Genomic DNA, 20,604 nt, shown 5'->3' on the forward strand with positions numbered 1-20,604 from the left:
CCCGCCGAGATCCTTCTTAGGCAAGTCCACGTGGAAGTCGGGGCTTTGACCTCTTATTCTCTGTCAGCTGCTGTGATGGTGGACAGTGGGCTGGGGCAGGAATTCAGGGCCCTGGGCAATTCCATCCCCACTGGGGAGCCCCTGGGATAGGAGATGAAGTAGCCAGTGGCGGGGCGGGGTGGGGGGGGCAGGCTGCTGGGGAGGAGGGAGGCCCCACCCCCTGGAGGAGAAATTCCTTTTTGTTTGTTCTCTCAAGCTTCTTTTTCAAGAAACACAAGCATATGGCGGCGGATGGTGCGGGGGCCGTGTTTGGGTGGGATCTGCTCTTGACTTTGCCTTTTGCATGGCTGAGTGCGTTTTTTTTCTCACCGGTTCTCGAGGCCAGCTGGTTCCTGGGGCACTGAGACTTGACTCACAGGCGTTCTCCCAGCGTCCAGAGAAATCCAGCCCTGTCCTGTGGTGGTTCTGGAGTTTCCAATGAGGACAGGATTGCAGAACTTTCTGGCAAGTCCAGGCCTGAGCTTTGTAGGTCTGAGCTGAGGACTGTGTGTGTGTGAGGGGGTGGGGAAGTGAGGGTGTGGACCGGAACTCAGAGGTGGGGTGTGAGGCCTGAAGGTGTCCCGGATTCCTTTTCTGAGGTTGCTGTAACGAATTGCCATAGGCATGGTATGTTACAACAACCAAACCTTACTCTCCCCTAGTTCTGGAGGCCAGAACCCAAATCGGTGCCCCTGGGTCAAAATCAAGGTGTCAGCAGAGCCATGCTCCCTCATCCGCCCGCCCCTCGCCACTCCTGCATCTGTGGCCGCTGGCACTCTGTGGCCCGTGGGCGCGTCACTTGCTCCTTGAAGCCAGCATCTTTGGATTCTCTCCGCTCTACTTCTCACAGCCTTCCCGCCCCTGGGTGTCAACCCTCCCGTCTCCTTACCGGGACTCATGCGATGGCATTTAGGGCCCACCTGGATAATCCAGGATAATCTCCCCATCTCACAGTCCTTAATTTAATTACATCTGCAAAAGTGATTTCTCCATTAAGGTGACATTTACAGGCTGCCGGGCTTATGGCGTGAGTGTCTTTTGGGGGCCACGTTTGGGCCTACAACGAGTCTCTAGGGGCGAATGAGAGCAGCTCTTCTTGGCTAATACACGCTGGCCAGGAAGACGAAGGCAGATGGGACTTCCCTTCCTGTTCCCAACTTGGCTGTGTCTGCATTGGGGAGGTGGGGCCTGTGTGCCCATGTGTGCAGCACCCCAAACGTGTCCAAGCTCTAGCTGCCCTCCCAAACAGCTGCCCATTGGCGGTGCGCCTACATTTGCACGTGTGCCTGTGGGCTGTGTCGGTTACCTACTGCTGAGTAACAAGTAGCCCCAAACTTGGCAATGCCAGATAGCAGTCATTTCTGATTTTACTGTCTCTCAGTTTGGGGCTTGGCTGGACTTGGTTTGATGGCTCTTGGTCAGGGTCTACTGCCTTGGCAAGAGATGGCTGGGGTTGGGGCTGTCTCAGAGATTTACTTACTTGCTGGTGGCTGCCCTGCGAGAGACCTGGGTCTCCTCAGGCCTTGGTGGGTCCACCGTCTGCCGCGGTGGCGTCAGGACAGCTGGACTTGATGCCTGTCGGCTCGGAGCTCCATGCTGAGAGTCTCAGGGAGAGGACGAGAAGCCTCATGCCTTTTGGAACCTGGCCTTGGAGGCCACGTGGCAGCACTGCCGGGGTTCTCTGTTGGTCAGAAGTGAGTTATTTTTTTAGAAATTTTCTTAGTGTATATTTATTTTTGAGGGAGACAGGGCGTGAATGGGGGAGGGGCCAAGAGAGAGGGAGACACAGAATCCAAAGCCAGTTCCAGGCTCTGAGCCGTCAGCACAGAGCCTGACACAGGGCTTGAACTCATGAACTGTGAGATTGTGACCTGAGCCAGAGTCGGACGCTTAACCGACAGAGCCCCCCAGGCGCCCCCCGAAGTGAGTTATGTTCAAGAGGAGGGGACCTGGATGTCTCTACCTGTTGGGAGATGTGTCAGAGAATTTGCTGTCATGTTTAAAGCTACTGAGGGAGGACAGGGAAGAGGCACCCGAGGGCCCGGAACAGAGATTTGTTTGCCCAGTGGACTCAGGGGCCTGAGCACTTCCAGGATATCCTGTGGGCACATTCATGCTCTGGGTGGGGGGTGTCCTCCTAGGCTCTCCCTCCGAGGGGGGCTGGAGCAGGGACCCCTCTAAAGCATGAACCCAGGCTCTGGAGCTGAGTAGGGGGACAGAGCGCAGGGTGCCTCCCACTGGGCAGTCTCAGAATCTGACCATGGTCTTGAAAGGGCCCAAGGTCCTGCTCTGGCTCCCTCCCAGCCTCAGCAAGGACCCCATACTGCATCCTGCTGGCTGCTGCCACAGTGCCTTTGTCAGTGCTGCCCCCTGGCCAGCGTACCCCCTACCTCCCCCCCCACCTTCTGCTTGTCACCCGATTCTTCCAGACCTGCATAAACAGCCCCTCCACCCGACACCTCTCCTGGCGCAGTTCTGTATAGCAGGCCCGGGTACAGGGGGGCACATGGGAGCCGGTGGTCTCCCGGGGTCCCAGACACCTCTGCATCCGAGGAAGATGGAACTGTGGGTGTCCAGCCAGGGGGGTCAGGACCAGAGGCACCAGTGTGCCTGACTACAGCTGAAAGCGAGCCAGGCAGAGGGCAGGGCCATCTCTTTCAAAGGGCACAGAGATGCCGGCTCCCAGAAGCCAGAGGACAGGCGTGTGCGGGGGCCTGCCGGCTGGTGTGCGGGGCTGTGTAGGGAGAGTGGTGAGGCCAGGAGTAGGGACGAGGTGTGGCGGTGACTCTGGACAGGACTGTGGTCCCCGAGGGCAGGGCTTGGGTCCTGTTCCTCTGTGTGCCCAGCAAGGTGGTCCTGCCGTCTCTGTGAGGGTCTCCCTGCACCCAGAGCCACTGCACCGTGCTGGGATCAGTCCCAGGAGGCCTCGCGTCGAGCACACTTGTGTGCGCACCTGTGCGTGCATGTGAGTGTGTATCCGTGTTTGGGTTGCTCATGCTCACCCCTGGGTCAGAGATATGCTTGTCAGGTTCTCTCTCTCTCTCTCTCTCTCTCTCTCCCTCCCTCTTGCCCCCTTCCAGCAAAGGCCACTGAGTGTCCACTCTAATCTGAGGATTGACACTCTGGAGTGGACACTCTGAGTACAACCAAACTCTTCCCTTTCCTTCTGCCGTGGAAGCTGTGTATCTGCAAGCCAAGCTCCTTGTGCCTGTCTCCCCCAAAATGGTAATAGCATCTTTCCACCTGTGTTCCCAGAGAACTCCTATTCACCCTTCAAAACCCATCTCAATGTTCATCAACTCAGGGAAACCTTGTGTGGAGACCCCCCTACTCCCCCGAAGCTAAATAAACAGAAAATGTGGGCAACCCCTCCCCCACCTCCCCACCTCCCCCACCATGTCTAGCTCTGTCGCCTCGGTGGCTTCCCCACTTGTCCTTATTTCATGGCCCAATACTTCTCTGTAGACAGGCCGGCGCTGTGAGCACTAGGAGGGGAGGTGGGGCTGTCAGAGTCATTTCCAAGTCTTCCTAACCCGGGGCAGGCTCCCAGGAGGCTTGAATAAACAGGTTGGGGTGAAGGGAGGCCAGGAAACCTCCCCTACCCCCCACCCTGGGGCCTCCTTAGAGGTAGCCGGGCCTCAGCTTCTGCCCAGCGGTTGTGGACTGGCCCTCCCCCTCTTCCCCGGGTACTGAGACCCAGCTGACGGCCTGGTGGGGGTGTGCTCTCTGTTCTGTCCCATGCAGCCCAGTTGGGGGGACTGATGAGCACCTTTGGGGATCAGCAAGTGTGTGTAGGAGAAGGATGCCCAAACCCCCAGTACAGAGGGGCCTGGAACATTCCCAGCCCGTGGGGGGGCCCTCGCTCGCCACTCCCTGGATGTGTGGACTGTAGGAGGGCCAACAGCGATCTCAAGCCCCCGGGGACAAGCGACCGTCCCCAGCCTCGTGGGCAAAGCCACATGCCGTCACTGTGGCTGGGGGCTGTGCACACTCTGTCCTTCCTTACCCTTCCACACTCTGCTGTCTCTGGCACACAAACCGTCACACCCGCACACTCACGCAGGCATGCTTGCAGATGCCCACTCAACACTCTGATTTCCTAAGCATGGGCTTTCCAGGCTGTGAAATCCCAGTTAGGCCGTTGGAGGGGAGGGTCAGGCCCACTTCCCGTAGGCCCACCCAGGTCCCCTCGCCTGCCAGGCCCCACGGCCCTCCTTTCCCTGCCGCCCGGGCCGAGCCCTCTGATCTGTCGGCATCCTTGAGGGGAGTGGTTGAAGGCTGCTGTCGTTGGGACCCCGATTCCATCAGGGCAATCTGGGCTGATGTCCCGCCTTTGCCACATCCTGGCTCTGGGGTTTACGGTCAGGGTGCTCGAGGCTCGAAGTCCTGCTCTGGGAAGGGAGGGTGGTTGGGAGAATTAACCAGACGTCGGGGTCTAACCGGTCCTGGGAACTCAGCCATGCTGCTCCTTACTCCCCTCTGCTGAGCCTCTGGCAGAGAGTGGTGGCCCCGCGCCACACCCTTGGCACTTGCTGTTTGGGTCCAGGCCCCTTCGGGTGCCCCCTGTGTGTTGCTCTGAACTCCTGGGCGGATGGTGTGGAGGACTGGTACCCGGACCCCCGCCATCAAATGCACGAGCCTGCCTCCATCTCTCTCTGCTTGCCTCCAGCCGAGAGTGTGGCCAGCCCCACGGGTCCCTTCGGCCTGCTGGCCTGTCACCACTCCTGGGGTTCCGCCCTGAGCCCCATGCGTCAGAATTAGGAGTCCCGTCCTGGGTAGGAGCAGAAAGGGACTGTGTGTGTCAGATGTCCCAAATGTCATGCTGGCTTTGTCACTCCCTTTTGACCAGGAATGTCCTAGAAGTCTTGGTTTCTTTGCCCTTAAAATGGGTGGAGTCCCCCCCTCCTGTTCGCTCCCTGGACAGAGGTCACAGATGTCAGGGTGCTCGTGAATGGGGCAGCAGTGTCCGAGGGGGTGCTGCTGGGCAGCCGTGGTCAGTGGTCACGAGGGCGGCTTTTCGGCCCAGGAGAGGAGTGGGGAGATGGTGGTGGAAGCAGGGCAAGGTGGGGGAGGGAGGATGGGGTCGTGGAACCCTTAGATGAGGGGGCATCCACATGCTGGTGGGGAAGGGGAGACTTATTTATTTGTATGTTTATATGTTTATTTTGAGAGAGAGAGCAGGGGAGGGGCTGAGAGGGGTCAGACGGTCAGAAGCGGGCTCTGTGCTGACCGCAGAGAGCCCAACGCGGGCTCGAACTCACAAACTGTGAGATCATGATCTGAACCAAAGCCGGATACTTAACCCAGGCGTCCGCGAAGGGGAGTTTTAAATGGGCAGAGCCGGCGGTGCATCTGCAGCCCTGACTTTTTTTGCTCACACCTCTCTCCCACCTCTGACCCCATCAGCCTCGTTCAGGCCATGCATCCCTGTGGGAGGTGAGGTCCCCGGCAGAGCAAGCACCTGTCTCCCCAGGCACGCAGGCCATGGGAGGCGGAAAGGACGGGCATGAGGAGATCCCCCACGGAGCCTCCCAGCTGGCCTAGTGCCCAGTGCAAGGTGTTTGGGACTCGGGACCCCAGCCGAGGGTGCTGTCTGCCGGTGCTAGCCCCGGGGCCCGCCTCCCACGGGTACCTCCCCACTGGAGATGGGCGGTCATGGGTTGGGGCAGTGGTGATTCAGGGACACAGGTGCTTGGCTCACCCTTGGCTCAGAGACCAGGCTGGCTCCAGCTCTTGGCGGCCAGCAAGGCTGCCGCTGTTTGGGTGAGGGAGTCCCCAGCTGCCTGGCAACTGGAACCGTGCCCAGAGGTCATCCAGGCCGGACCTGCTGCTGACCTGTTGCCTCGGGGCTCCCAGGGCGCAGGGCCCGGGTAGCTGGTCTCCCAGATGCATAGTGGTGGGGGGAGGGAACGTGTCACCCCGCAGGGTTCCAGGGTCTTCCTTCCGCCTCCGCCTTCGAGTGCTTCACAAAGCAAGACAGTCCCCTGTGGCTCACACCTACTCTTCAGACAGGTCAGGAGCATGGCTTCCTCCCCAGACAGAGGGGTCCTGTCCCCTCCCCCGGGAGTCCCCAAGCCTGCCTCTCCCCTTATTAGGTAAAATTGAGTTTTTGGACCTGAAGACGACCTACTGGCTATCCGTTGGCCTTCCTGTCTGTCTGTCTCATTCTCGGCAGCTGGTAGGGGCTTTTTCAGTGTATCGGTCCCTGTGTCGTGGGGTGACCAGCTGTCCCAGGTGGCCTGGCACTGAGGGGTCTCCCAGGACAGGGGACTTTCTGTGCTCAAGTCAGAAAAGTTTCAGGTGGGGTGCCTGGGTGTCTCGGTCAGTTGAGCATCTGACTTCGGCTCAGGTCATGATCTCGTGGTTCGTGAGTTCCAGCCCTGCAGCTCAGAGCCTGGAGCCTGCTTCAGATTCTGTGTCTCCCTCTCTCTCTGGCCCCTCCCCTGCTCACACTCCGTCTCTCTCTGTCTCTCAAAAATGAATAAATACAAACAAACAACAGAAAAGTTCCTGGTGAACCAGGGGAAGTTGGTGACCCTCACTGCATATCAGCTGTGGAGTCAATCAGTTGATCTTTCTGCTCCCCACATCCTGGTGGGTGTGAGGAGTACGGTCCCCTCCCTCCCTTCCTTCCTTCCTTCCTTCACGTATTTATTTCGAGGGGGACAGAGAGCAAGTAGGGGAGGCACAGGAAGAGAGAATCCCAAGCAGGCTCTATGCTGTCAGCACAGAGCCCAGGACAGAGGAACTGATGTTGGATCCTCAACCAATTCAGCCACCCAGGCGCCCTTTGCCACTTCTTGAAGATAGGACCAGGCTTGAGGACAGACCGGCCGACTGACAGACCTTATCCCTACTAGCCACTGACAAGGGGCCGCGGGCAAGCCCCTCCGCCTCTCTGCACTGGAGCATGATGTTAGCAAAGAGAGTCCGCTCACGCACTGATCCCCTCTGCCATGGACCAGTGTCCACGGCGCCAACGCAGGCTGCACAGGGGAGCATCTGGCCGGGCACCTCGGTCACTTTCACTTCCTGGACTGTTCCTCTGATCCAAGTACATCCCACATTGTAGTGTCCCACATTGATTGACCCCCCCTTTTTTTTTAATTTTATTTATTTATTTTATTTTAGTTTTTTGAGAGCCTGGCAAGTCCAAAGTTGTCACTCTGCTTATAGCTTGTGAGCGTCCCAGTTCCTGCCTCAAGTGGCCCACCGTCACACGAGTTGGTTCCCTGAGGATGTGTGGCGTGCCTGTGACAACCTGAGTAGTGGGTATGCCGTAAGCCTGGCTGGCATGGCCCCGGCCTCCCAGAGCTCCCGCTGTTGGGGAAGTCAGGAGAGAAACACACGAACGAGCCCTTCAGATTGCAGTGGATTCTGTGTGGAAAATAAGAGCCGGGGAGCCGGGGGCGCCTGGGGGGCTCAGTCGGTGAAGCAGCCGACTTCGGCTCAGGTCATGATCTCACGGTTCGTGGGTTTGAGCCCTGCGTCGGGCTCTGTGCTGACAGCTCAGAGCCTGGAGCCTGCTTCAGATTCTGTGTCTCCCTCTCTCTCTCTCTGCCCCTCCCCCCTCTCATAAATAAATAAACATCGAAAAAAATTAAAAAAATTTTTTAAATATTTTTTTATTTATTTCTAGGAGAGAGAGAGAGATAGCTTGAGCAGGGGAGGCTCAGAGAGAGAGGGAGTCACAGACTCTGAAACAGGCTCCAGGCTCTGAGCTGGCAGTCAGCACAGAGCCCGACGCGGGGCTCGAACCCACGAACCGCGAGATCATGACCTAAGCGAAAGTCGGACGCTTAACCGACTAATGCACCCAGGCGCCCCAAAAAATTAAAATTTTTAAAAACAAAAAAGGAATCGAGGGAGAAGGAAGGCCCCGGTTTGAGCCTGAGCTCCTGGGCGGCCGGCTGGGGAGAAGCAAGTCTGAGCAGGGGAACACCGGGCCGGCTCCGTTTACACTGCTTGTTAGACATCGAAGAGGACAGGTCAGGTAGGGGGAGGAGAGGGGAGAGCGAGAGAAGCCCAGAGTCACCAGCCTGTAGGTGACACTTAAGCCAAATCATTGCCTGGCAGCGAGGGACAGAATTGGACGGGGGAACGAGAGGGTTCCTAACAGCCCCCGGGGTTAGGTTAGGGGTCAATGCCAGCAGCTCCAGCAGCCCGGAGATAGGAGGAGAAGCAGGTGGCCAGCACCCCAGAAGCCTCCGGAGAAGAACCTGTGGAGGCAGAGAGAAGAGAGGTGCTGGGCCTCCTTGCTTGCCTCCGGGCCCTGGGAGGCCTTGCCCACCCATCCCCCGAGGGCAGCTGACAGGTCCTAGGCGCTTGTGCCCTGCTTCTGGGGCCAGCCACCCGTCCCCCGAGGCGTCACTTCTGGTGTCCTCTCCGGGGACCCCAGAGCAGCACTTGGCCGCCGGTGCTCAAGGGCTTCGGCCGTGGCCCCCATGCTCACCACGGGCCTCTCCGCCCCCGGACTCTGGCCTATGTGTGTCGGGCACTTGCCTCCTGGTTTCCTGCTCATCTTCGCATTCTGTGTTCTGTGTAGTGTGTTGGTTTTATTGAGTGGTTTTCTCCCTGCCTAAGGTTAGAGCAAGCTCCCCCACCCTACAAACCGGGAAACTAGGCGGGGCGCCTACCTAGGTGGCTCAGTCGGTGAAGTCTCCAACTCTTGATTTCAGCTCAGGTCATGATCTCAGGGTTGTGAGTTCAAAGCCTACATCGGGCTCCGTGCTAACAATGCAGAGCCTGCTTGAGGTTCTCTCTCCCTCTCTCTCTGCCCCTACCCTGCTCACACACACTCGCTCTCTCAAAATGAATAAACTTAAAAAAAAAAAAAAACACCTTTAGATTTTTAAAATGTTTATTTATTTTTGAAGGAGAGAAGAGGGAGACTCAGAGCATGAGCAGGGAAGGAGCAGAGAGAGAGAGAGGGAGACGCAGAATCCAAAGCAGGCTCCAGACTCCGAGCTGTCAGCACAGAGCCCCATTTGGGGCTCGAACTCACAAATTGTGAGATCGTGACCTGAGCTGAGGTCAGACGCTTACCCGATGGAGCCACCCAGGTCCCCCCCCCCGCAAAAAAAAACCCTTTGAAACAAAGGGGGAAACTAGGGTTTGGGGTAGTTGACCCAATGTGGTCCTCCTTTCAGGCCTTGGTCTGGGCCTCCCCATGTGTGTGGCTTATGGCTCCTGGCCCAGCGCCCTGGCCCCTCTGGCCCATCCATGGCAACCCTGGCCATTTGTGGGGAGGGGGGTAGGGTCTTCTCTCTCCTGCCTCCCTAGGTGCACCCCCCTGCTCAGGACGCAGAGTCAGGGGACAGCCCAAGCCAAGCCCCCCTTTCCGCCCTCTCTCAGTCTCTGAGTCCCTGGTTGTTTCCTAAATGGATTAGGACTCCGCAGGAAGGAGCCAGCAGCTGTCTGGGCGACCTGGAGGCTGGGGCTGTCTGGTGCCTCCTGCTTTGCCCTGATTCAATTTGGGCCTCAGCAGCTGAGAGGCCGGCAGGCTGAGGTCCATCTGGGGGTGGCTGGGGGGTGGCTGGGGGGGGTGGCCGGAGAGTGGGGAGAAGCCTTCCCACGTCCCCAGGCAGGCAAACCTCTCAGCTGCTTACAAGGCAGACCGTCCAGTGGCCTTCATGCTCCAGAGGGCTCCAGGTGAAGCCATTGGCTGCCCATTGGGCCCTTAGGATGTCCCATACGTGGCCTGTCATACCCTAAGCATCCTTTAACACTGTGGACTTCCAACATTTATAAAATCGCAACCTGGGAGAAGAAAGACATTTTATTTTTTATTTTTTTATTTTTATTTTTATTTTTTTAACGTTTATTTAATTTTGAGACAGAGAGAGACAGAGCATGAGCTGGGGAGGATCAGAGAGAGAGGGAGACAAAGAATCTGAAGCAGGCTCCAGGCTCTGAGCTGTCAGCACAGAGCCTGACGCGGGTCCCTAACCCACAGACCGCGAGATCGTGACCTGAGCCGAAGTCAGATGCTTAACTGACTGAGCCACCCAGGTCCCCCAAGAAAGACATTTTATAAACATTTCGAAGCAGACCCAATTCACACTTGGCCGGTGGCTGCCTGGCCAGTTGTTAAAATCAATATTTATTCACAGCCAAATAGCAGGTGTGGGCCAGAACCGAGGCCGAGTCAGGCCCCGCTGTGTTCCTCATTCCTTTGCGTTGTTTCCACAACCGAGGCCCCGCTGCTTCTCACCTTGTTACGTGTGAGGCACTCTGACGCTCCTTCTGTGTCACCGGTCTCATGGCTCGCACAAGGGCCCCAGACTGCGGTGGGGACCACACCCTGACATGGCCGGGCCGCAGGAGTCACCAGTCTCTGCCCTCACAGAGCTTACAGTCCAAGGGGCACCTATGGTAGCAGAAGACGCTCTGGGTCTGGCACCCTTTAAGATGCCAGGCCCAGCCATCGGCCTGCCCAGTGCCCCCGTCCGCAGGAAGCGGACAGGATAGGCCCACAGACTCTCTGATGCTTGTGCTTCCCTGAACTGTCCGGGGGCCCGTGCATAGAGCCCTGGAGTTGCTGAGCCCAGAGAGGGAAACTGAGAGCCCCTTCCTCCACACCCTGCTCCTCTCCTTTGCTTGGATTGGCGAGGGAGTAGCCATTTCTGGAAGGTTCTGGCACTGGGGCAGCCTGTGGGGAGGAGTGTCCCCAAACCCTGGCCCTGACTTCTGAGGTTCTGGTGAGGGAAGGGCAGGAAGGAACTGGAATCGAGGGAGGCTGACCTTTGTATCTAGCGGGTGCCCATTCTGGGCTGCCTGGGGTGGACCTGACATTGGGCCCTGGGCAGAGGGCGCCCCAGCAGGGGGGGTGGGGGCGCACCTCCTTCCTCCAGGAGCCTTATGACTAGGGGACAAAGTCCCGTCTTGGGGAAGCCCTGCTCTGAGATGAAGTGGCCTCCACCCCACGGTATCTTTCTGAGCTCAGGGGCCTCGGGGCAGTGGCCTTGCGCAGGGAAGCCTGTGGCTTGATAGGAAGCCACGACGGAGGAGCCTGGGGACACATGGGAGGCCAGCGACGACGGGGCAGGAAGGGGCAGGAGGTGGGGCAGCGGAGGGTGATGGTTAAAAGCCGAGCGGGCAGTCAGTAGATGACAGAGGGGCAGGGAGAAGGCATGTGGGTATGTTTTGGGGACAGTGATTCTTGGAGCATCTGGAGCTGGGGGTGTGAGAGGGGAGCTGGGCGGGGACAGGAGTCCAGCGGTGGGCAGTAAGGAGCCGTGGAGGGTGTGTGAGCCGGGGAGAGCCTGGCCAGAGCTGCGTGCAGGGCAGAGTTGGCGGTGAGGTGCCAGGCAGACCGGGCCTGGTACTGGGGTCGCAGATGTGGGGGACGTGCCGCGGAGCACACCCCCCAGTCTCCCTGTGCCTGTCCCCCCATGGAGCTGGGTGCCGGCTCCTGCGGCTCCAGGCCTGTCGCGGCTCTAACGCCTTCGTGCACACACGAAGCCTCAGGTGAAGGGGCGGCCAGCTCCACACGCCCACCTCCTCTTCCTCCCTCCATCCAGGCGACCATGGCCTTGTTGGGGAAGCGCTGTGACATTCCCGCCAACGGCTGCGGGCCTGACCGCTGGAACTCCGCCTTCACCCGCAAAGACGAGATCATCACCAGCCTCGTGTCTGCCTTAGATTCCATGGTGAGTGGCCTCACCTGCCCCGGGGGAGCAAAAGCCGATCGCAGAGCCAACATTTCAGCGGCCCCGTCTGCCACAGGGGCCTCGGCCCACATCAGCAGGCAGGGAGCTTAAGCGATCAGGGTTGCAAAAACCCAGCTCTGTGACTAACCACTGTCTCCTCGTCCCCTCATCCCTCATCTTCATTACCTCGTGCCTCGTCCCAGGCTTCCCTCCGTCGGGGCCCCTGGAGGATAGTGTATGGGCAGTGATTCACAAGAGAGCTGTAATCCCCGATGCTGAAAACAAGATCTGTAACTGCACCTCAGGTCAGGAAAGAGAATTGGGGCCTCAGAAATCATCCCTGACCCTATGGTGGTTTATCCCAAAGAAGGAAATAGTAAAATGTGATTTTCCTGTAGCTTTTCCTGGGGGAAAGTTTTGTGGCAGAGGGTAGGTGGGTGTTAAAATCTGTCTGGCATCAGGTAGCTATACCCCTGCATTTTAGGATGGTGAAATGGAAGTTCAGAGAGAGTAGTACCTTGCCAGGAGTCACACAGCATGACCAGTTTTATTATTTTTTTTAATGTTTATTCAGTGATTTTGGGGTGGGGGTAGCACATGCACACGCCAGGGAGGAGCAGGGAGAGAGGGAGAGAGTCCCAGGCAGGCTCCCCAGTGTCAGCTCAGAGCCTGGCATGGGGCTTGATCCCAGCTGTGAGATCATGAGCTGAAATCGAGAATCGGATGCTTAACTGACTGAGCCACCCAGGTGCCCCTTCATCTTTATAGTTTTAATAGGTTTGTATCTTTAAATTTTTCTTAATGTTTATTTATCTATCTTGAGAGAGAGAGTGATCAGGGGAGTAGAGAGAGAGGGAGAGTCCCAAGCAGGCTCCCGACCATTCATGAAGAGCCTGACGCGGGGCTCGATCCCACAGAGATCATGAGCTGAAATCAGGAGTCGGACACTTCACCTACCAAGCGGCCCATGCGCCCCAGCGTGATCCGCTTTCAAAGTGGCCTCTTGGGTACAAAGTCAACGGTTTCCTAAGAACGAAGGGCCTCCTTCCAGGCAGTTCCCGCGTAGGGAGCTCAAGCCCCATGTAGGCAGTGTGTGTGGCCCTGAGGCCCTAGGCTCCGCTGCAGAGACAGCCAGTGCAACCCTGGCCCCGTGCAGAGCGGCCTTGGTGAGGAGGGAGCCCCAGGAACGCGGCCCGATGTCCCGCAGCAGTGTTAGCTCGGTGGCAGTGGCGTGGTCAGCTGTGACAACGGGCGGTGATGGCCAGCACCACAACCACTGGCCATATGCCTCAACTGACATTTAAATTGTAGTTTGTCAGGGGTAGCCTGGGTGGCCCAGTCGGTTAAGCGCCTGACTCTTGGTCTTGGCTCAGGTCAGGATCTCACAGTTTCATGGGTTTGAGCCCTGCGTTGGGCTCTGGGCTGACCGTGCAAAGCCTGCTTGGGATTCTCTCTCTTTCCCTCTCTGCCCCTCCCCTGCTCGCACTGTCTCTGTCTCTCTCAACTAAAAATAAGTAAATAAATAAACTGTAATTCGTTGAAATGAAATAAGATAGTTCAGTTGCTCAGTTGTGCTGGCCTCGCTTCCAGCGCTCTGTGACCACAGGGGCCTGGGGGTACAGCATCCGATGGCACAGAAACAGCATGTGTCTATCACGACGGAAAGTTCTGCTAGGCAGCACTGCCCTAGAGAGTGTTACAGAGGCTCAGAGGACAAGCAGTGGCCGTGTAGCTGTCCTGAGGGCATGGACAAGACCCCCTCCCCTGGCCTTGGGTCCCGTTATGGCCTTCCCGAGGGACCCTAAGGGTAACAACGACACTTGCTCGGCCGTGACACGGCTCTGGCATCGTCCGGGGCTCGGGTGATCTGCGTGGGGTATGGGGCCAGACCTCTGCCGGCGCGTTTCCTCCCAGCCCGGGTGTCTGTGTATCTGGGGTTGTCGATTCCCTGCCGTGGCCTCGGCACCCAAGGGAGTGAGTGTCTCCACCAGTACCAGGTTGTTTGAATCTTCACAGGAAATCAGCACCCACCCTTCACCACAAGAGAGCCTAGGGGAGAGGCTTGCTGGCTCTACAGCGTCCCTGTCCCCAGCTTCCTCAGCAGAGTGACTCTGGAGCCGGAGCTGCCGCAAGAGGCATGATGATGGCCCAGAGAGGTTGAGGAGCCTGTCCCAGATCACACAGCCAGCAGAGCTGTGTCTCAGATAAACACCAGCAAGCATTCACGAGGCGTTGACTGCAAGCTGAGAGCTTTGCAGGCAGTTTTTCTGTGGACCTGGGGCAAAGGGCCGAGATGCCAGTGGTCTCCATTGCAGGGCCCCTGTGGTAGCGCCTCCCCTGCTGTGGGCCGGCCCACCTCACCTCTGGGGCTGCAAAAATAACACCTCGGATTGTGTACCCCCACGCAATACCCCGGTTTAGAGATTTGTTTTCCTGCCAGCCAGGCCTCGCTGAATCCCCACGACCAAGCCCGTTGACAGCCTGGGCGCTAGGCCGCTTGTCCCCGTTCTACAGATTTAGAAACAGAGAGGGGAGTGACTCGCGGTAGTCCCAGAGTGGGAAGGGGCTGATGGCGGATTGAAGCCTGGATCTGTCTGAGCCTTGGTTCTCCTGGACCCCACCCTCCCTCCTCCTCAGTTAGGACTTGGAGAAAACCTAAAACAGGATTGTCCCTGGGGCTGGGACCAGGCCTCAGGCAGGAAGCCTCCTGTCCCTATAGCAAGGAGGACTTGGGAGGAAGGACGGGCAGAGGACATGTGTCTTCCTTCTATCTTCTCCCTTGACCTTGGCCAGGCTTTGAGGGAGGGGAAGTCATGCACTCATTCCTGCAGCAGAACCAACTGAGAACATCGGAGGGGTGACCTCTCCCTCCCACCAGCTGTTGGTGGGCTCTCAGGCAGCTGGTAACATCCATCGCTCCCTCAAAGCTGTCACTGGAGGTGTCCCCACGCCCGGGGACCTTCCCCTGGCTCACATACCCTGCTCCCCCCTGCAGTGCTCGGCGCTCTCCAAGCTGAATGCAGAGGTGGCCTGTGTCGCTGTGCACGATGAGAGCGCCTTCGTGGTGGGCACCGAAAAGGGGAGAATGTTCCTGAGCACGCGGAAGGAGCTGCAATCAGACTTCCTCAGGTTCTGCCGTGAGTACCCCAGGGCTCCTGGGGGCAGGGCTCCATCAGTGAGGGCGGGGCCTGTGGTCCCTGAGGGCGGGGCCTGTGGTCCCTGAGGGCAGTGGCTCTGGTGGCATCTCTGGGTCCCCAGAGCAATTTCAGGTGGCCCTGTGGGGGGTTATGTCAGCTTCCCAACATGGCATCGTTGGGACAGCCAGAGTTTTTGTTGGAATCATACACAGCCCTTCACTCGATAGAGACTGGCTGGCAACCCCAGGTGGGCCAGGCCCGACTCCATCTGCTCACTGACAGAAGGGGATACTGAGGCCCAGTATTGCCCAGTTCCTGTGCATCTCTGACACGGAAACCAAGTACATTTGTCTACCTAATACTTAGTGAATACCTACTGTGTGCAGCACCCTTTACAGTGCTGATGGCACCGTTATCCTGACGGCAGCCCTATGGGGTAGGCAGTCTCGTTGTTATAGCAACAGTCTTGGAGCCATCTCCTGGTGGCTCTTGGGGAACAAGTGACTGAGGACACATGCAGCACGAAGGAAACTCTTGATAAACTCGGTCAGTAGTCCTTTGGGCCAGGCCATGAGCTCAGGAAGTAGTTACCACTGGTTTACAAATGAGAGACTGAGGCACAGTGAGCACAAGCCACATCCTCTGGGGACACACAGCCAACAAGTGGTGGAGGCCAGGTTTCTGCTCTGAAACCTGAGCTCTTTCTGCTACGCCCCTCTAAAATCGGGGAGGGGCAGCAGGACACTCCCCCCCCGCCCCCACTCCCTGCTGGGGGCTCTGAAGCAGGGGGGTTGTTCTGAAGCCCCCAGCTCAGCACTGCCTGGGCCATTAGACCCTCGTAACTCAGCCCCTGCCTCTGCGATCACCCCTCCCAGTCATCACCGCAGGAGGCGCAGTGCCAAGTGCTAGTTCAGCTCCGTGTGCATTCTCACCTCTGCCCGCTGGAAGGCCCTCCCTCCTCTCCTCTGCCTGCAGATGCCTCCCCGGCCTCCAGATTCACATTCCTCCCACCCAGGCCCCTTCTGCTCCCCTGCCTGCCCTTGCGCCCCACCCCAGCCCCTGTGGTTGTTCCCCACATTGTGCCAACTTCCCCTGCCCTAAGCTTCCATCCGTGCTCCCAGGAAGGCCCTGAGCGAGGGCAGTGTCACCTTTGTGGCGGATTAGGACCTACAGGGCTAGGGCCTGGCCCCAGCGCTGAAGGCCAGCATCCCAGTCGCCATTTGAGCCTACGATTTGGCACTCCGAGCTCTTGGGGTTAAGAGCAGGCCCCAAAGCCAGACATCTGGGGCCCTACCCTAGCTCCACCACCTGCTGTGGGCCACCTGCAAGTGGGCCTCAACCTCCTTGTCTGTCAAAGGGGAGAACACTGCTACCCTCCTCGTGGGTCCATCTGAGGATGAAACAAATCTCCTAGAGATCAGGACAGTGCCTGGCACTTGGTTCACATACAGTATACGCCGGCTTATTAGCATCTGCATCACACCCGGGGTCTGGCCCCTAGATCAGCCGTTTCTGGGATGGCTGTCCGCCAGCACTGGGCTTTCAGGGCTCCCAGCTTCCAGATGCTTCCCCAGCCACCCCCACCCCTACTCCCACTCAGCTCTCAGAGCCTGTACCCTCTTCAAGGTTGGGCGGGGGCTGGATCAGGGTAGAGCAGACAGTGCCAGGGTCCTGTGGCCCCCGATGGGCCAGGCTGGGTCCTGTGCACCTGGCTTCCTGGAGCCCGGCAGAGCCGCTATTTATAACACCGGGAGCTCAGCTGGTTTATTTCAAGCTCCACGGATCCCGGGAGGGGAACAGGCTCCAAGCTCTGAGGGGGCCTCCCAGCCCTCCACCCATCCCCTTTCTAAGGTGTTTTCTGAGCCAGGCCAGCTGGTCTTACATGAGAGCTCACAGACTGAGGCCCAGAGAGGGAAGGGACTTGCCCAAGGTCACACAGTGAGGTCGAGGTGACCAGGAGACCTGAGCATTATGCTAGGCACTGGGAACTCAGAGATGACCAGCCCTGCACTGGGCAGGGGTTTGGGGCAGGGCTTGCTTGTTCGTTTATTTGTTCATTTGTTCATTCATTCACTCATTCATTCATTCATTCATTTCTGTTCTGTGTCAAGCGCCTCGCTGCGGGGTTCAGCACGGGGCAGAGATGTCCCAGATCTCTGGGCAGGTGGTAAGATGGGTGCTCTGTGTCCCACAGGAGGGGCCCCATGGAAGGAGCCGGAGACAGAGCATCCCAGGAAGGTGTCACGGGGCGAGGGTGGAGGCCGGAATGTCCCTCGGTCTTCCTTAGAGCATGGCTCGGACGTGTACCTTCTGCGGAAGATGGTAGAGGAGGTGTTTGATGTTCTTTATAGTAAGATCCTTCCTCATTCCATTTGGGGCCCCCAGGCGGGTGGGAGCCCCATCCCTGCCCTGCTGAGGAGGCCCTTCCTTGCCCCACGGCAGGCCCTGGGACAAAACCTCACCGAGTGGCCCCCCCAGCCCTCCTTCACCTTGGATCCCCAGGCGTGGCTCTTCCAGCCCAGCCTCGCTTTCTGAACCATCGTCCATGCTGCCTGGGCCCGCCTGGCACTGCTCGCTGCCACCTGTCGCCTGGAAATGGCCCGAGGCTTGCCCTGGTCTCCGGGCCTCCAGCTCAGCTCCCTGCTGCCCCCACCTGTCCTGTGAACAAGGGCCTCGTCCTAAAACACAAGTCTGACCAGAAGCTCGTCTTTCTGCTGCCCTGGGGGCTCCCCGTGATCCTCAGTGCGCCCTAAACACCCCCGTGGCCAGTCCCTGCCCACCTCGAGCCATGCCGCCCTGCCTCACGGACCTGCTCCCTGTTCTCCACTACACTCCGGCTTCGTTTCACACCTCCTGGCCTTTGCACTGCTGTGCCTTTTCAGACTGCCTTCCTCTCCTGGTGGACGCCACATTAATCTCTCAGGCTTAGCTATGGGAAACCCCCTGGCTTAATGCTCCCTTTGGGCACCCACTGTGCCCTGTGTCACTAGCCCAGTGCTCTCTCTGGGGTCACAGTCTTTGCCTGCCCTTTCCACTGTCCCCAGCCTGTAGTTCAGGGCCCAATAGCGGCAGATGTTGACAGGGTGTTTGTTGAATGACTGAGTGATCGCTAACTTAACTGGTTAGCCAAGTCCTTCCTGTGAGGGAGGTGGGCAGGCCTGGCCTCCCTCGGAAGTGTCAAGTTACAGAATCTTTTGCCCCGTGGTAGCCTTCACAGTCTCTAGATGACCTTGGGCAGGTCCCTGAGGGTCGCACCTCTGGCTTTGTTCCCTTCTCTCCTGCAGCCTTTGGTTCTGTGGAGCAGAGGTCTGTGAGGAAACGGCCGCTGCAGTCTAGGTGTCAGGAGGGAAGGGGAGGCTGAGGTGGGAGGGGAGGCCCGGAGTCCCTGGCTGGGCTTGCTGGCCGCCCTGGGATGGGAAGACTTGTCACGTGGTTGGCTGGGCCACCGCCCTTTTGCCAGCTGTGGGATTCGTGCCCACAGCCCCCTGCACACCTTGCCCACTCGGCCCTGGCCCCCCTTGCCTGCCGCGGGCGGGCTCTGCGTGGCACTGAGGCGAGAGGCCTCTTTCTGGCTCCAGGGGGCGCTGCAGGGTGGGAGTGACAACAGGCGTTCCTGACCCCGGGCCCCTCGGCCATCCCCACCCCACCGAATCCCCAGCCAGTCTCCCCTCTACTCACCCCTTGCTCATCCCCACCACCTTCTGTCTGCCTTCTTTCTCTCTTTCTGCATCTGTTCTTCCCGTTTCCACTCCCCTCCCTCACCTCCTCCCTTCCTCCCTGCCGTCTCTCTCCCCCATGTCTCCTCCTCACCTCCCCCTCCCCCCCACAGCCCTGTGCCCCACTCTCCCCTCCACTCCGGTGCCCAGAGAGAAGAGAACGGTGAGAGAAGCCGGGAGCCCCGTCCGTGAGGGAGCCGCAGCCCTCAGGTGCACACATGGGGACTTGTCCCCAGCGCTCACCCACCCCTCCCCCCCCAGCCTGTTCTGTGTAAAGTTCACAGCAAAGGGGCCCGTGGGAACCCGGCACCACAGGGATTGACTCCACACGGCCTCAGCCTGGCTGCCCTCTCATACTAGACCCTCTCCTCGACCCCCTCCCCCACAGGCGAGGCCCTGGGAAGGGCCACCGTGGTGCCCCTGCCCTACGAGAGGCTGCTCAGGGAGCCGGGGCTGCTGGCTGTGCAGGGGCTGCCCGAGGGCCTGGCCTTCCGGAGGCCGGCCGACTATGACCCCAGGGCCCTCATGGCCATCCTGGAGCACAGCCACCGGATCCGCTTCAAGCTAAAGAGGTGAGTGGGCCCGGAGCCTGCTGGCTGGACTGGGAGGTTGGGGCCAGGGTGGCCCAGGAGGGCGACCAGCTTCCGCGCTGCCTCGGCCGCCTGCGGCCACTTCCCCAGTAGAAGCTCCCCGTCTGGCGGCTGCGGTGAGGAGAACGCCTGGTCATAGAGCATGATGTGAGCCAGGCGTTGTGTCGCAGGGGCCCCCGGGGGACTTCGGTGTTGCAGAGGGGCTGGAACTGACCCAGCCGGGAGCCACCTCATGTGCGCCTGCGTGGGGCTACGTCAGGGCCTGCTGGGAGATGAGGATGTGGAGGCCGGCGAGCCGGGTACCGGGCACCGGGGCCACCTGGGGACCAGCCTGAGGCCGTGGCAGTGCCCGCTGGTGCTCAGGCCCTGGAGAGGCGGGCTGGGGTAGGAGCTGGGGTGTGATGGCTGGCTGGGAGGCACAGAGGCCCGGGGGACAGGGCCTAACTCCTCCAGCGGCCCCCGCCCTGGCCTGCACCCCCACCGAGCTCGTGTCCTGTGCACCTTGCAGGCCGCCATGTTGTACAGGGGTCGGGCCAGGGGACTAAGAGAAGAGGTGGAATTCTGCTGGGGGGTCAGGTGTACGAAGCCATCGCGTGTCCTTCTGTCCTTCACCCAGGCCACTTGAGGATGGCGGGCGGGACTCAAAGGCCCTAGTGGAGCTGAACGGCGTCTCCCTGATTGCCAAGGGGGCCCGAGACTGCGGCCTGCATGGTCAGGCCCCCAAGGGGCCAGCCCAGGACCTCCCCCCTCCTGCCACCTCCTCCTCCGTGGCCAGCTTCCTGTACAGCACCACGCTCCCTAACCACACCCCGAGGGAGCTCAAGCAGGAGGCGCCTGGCTGCCCGCTCGCCCCCAGCGACCTGGGCCTTGGCCGGCCTGGGCCTGAGCCCAAGGCCTCAGGTGCCCAAGACTTCCCTGACTGCTGTGGTAAGCTGCTGCTGGGACCTCTAAGTCTGGGGGTGGGCCGGGGCTCACTCATGTGGGGGCGCCCTCCCAGGGCAGGGCCGGGGGCCCAGGCCCACGCCAGGCTGAAGGAGGCATGTTGGAGGACAGGACAGCGGGCATCCCTGGGCCCCCTCTCATCCACTCGTGAACAGTGTCCTTGGCCTGGGGTCAAGCGATGTCTGAGGGGGGACTCCACAGAGGAGTCTGTGGAGGGAGAAAACATGCCTGTCCGTCACATGCATGTAATGAGCACCCACTACATACCCAGCCTGGGTTAGGGCTGCTGAAAGTACAGAAGGGACTTTCTCCGGGTGGGAGAAAGAACCTGTGTTCACATCCCGGCCTCTTGACTTAGTGGCTGTGTGTCCCAGAGGAAATCTCTACCTCTCTGAACCTCACTTTTCCTCATCTGTAAAGTGGAGATGCGGGTCGAACCTCTTGCAAGGTCACTGTCACGGTTAAGTGACAGGGCCAGTTAGAAATGCACATCCTCAGGCCCTGCTGTGGTCCTGCTGGAGCTGAAGCT

The 20,604-nt window shown here is 59.3% G+C and overlaps 1 protein-coding gene across 4 annotated transcripts in view; it reads left to right on the forward strand.

Annotated features, from left to right (window-relative positions):
• The window catches only part of GTF2IRD1 (GTF2I repeat domain containing 1), a 104,973-nt gene that overhangs the window by 23,901 nt on the left and 60,468 nt on the right, over positions 1–20,604 (forward strand). For all 4 annotated transcript variants that reach the window (XM_077777848.1, XM_077777845.1, XM_077777846.1 and 1 more), the window contains exons 2-6: positions 11,562–11,690; positions 14,686–14,827; positions 17,022–17,177; positions 18,932–19,115; positions 19,750–20,060. In XM_077777848.1, the coding sequence (XP_077633974.1) occupies positions 11,568–11,690; positions 14,686–14,827; positions 17,022–17,177; positions 18,932–19,115; positions 19,750–20,060 (916 nt within the window). In that variant the 5' untranslated portion in view covers positions 11,562–11,567. The remainder of the gene's footprint in view (positions 1–11,561; positions 11,691–14,685; positions 14,828–17,021; positions 17,178–18,931; positions 19,116–19,749; positions 20,061–20,604) is intronic.

Source organism: Crocuta crocuta, unplaced genomic scaffold, assembly GCF_008692635.1.
Source record: "Crocuta crocuta isolate KB4526 unplaced genomic scaffold, BGI_CrCroc_1.0 scaffold217, whole genome shotgun sequence".
NCBI classification, from domain to species: Eukaryota; Metazoa; Chordata; class Mammalia; order Carnivora; family Hyaenidae; genus Crocuta; species Crocuta crocuta.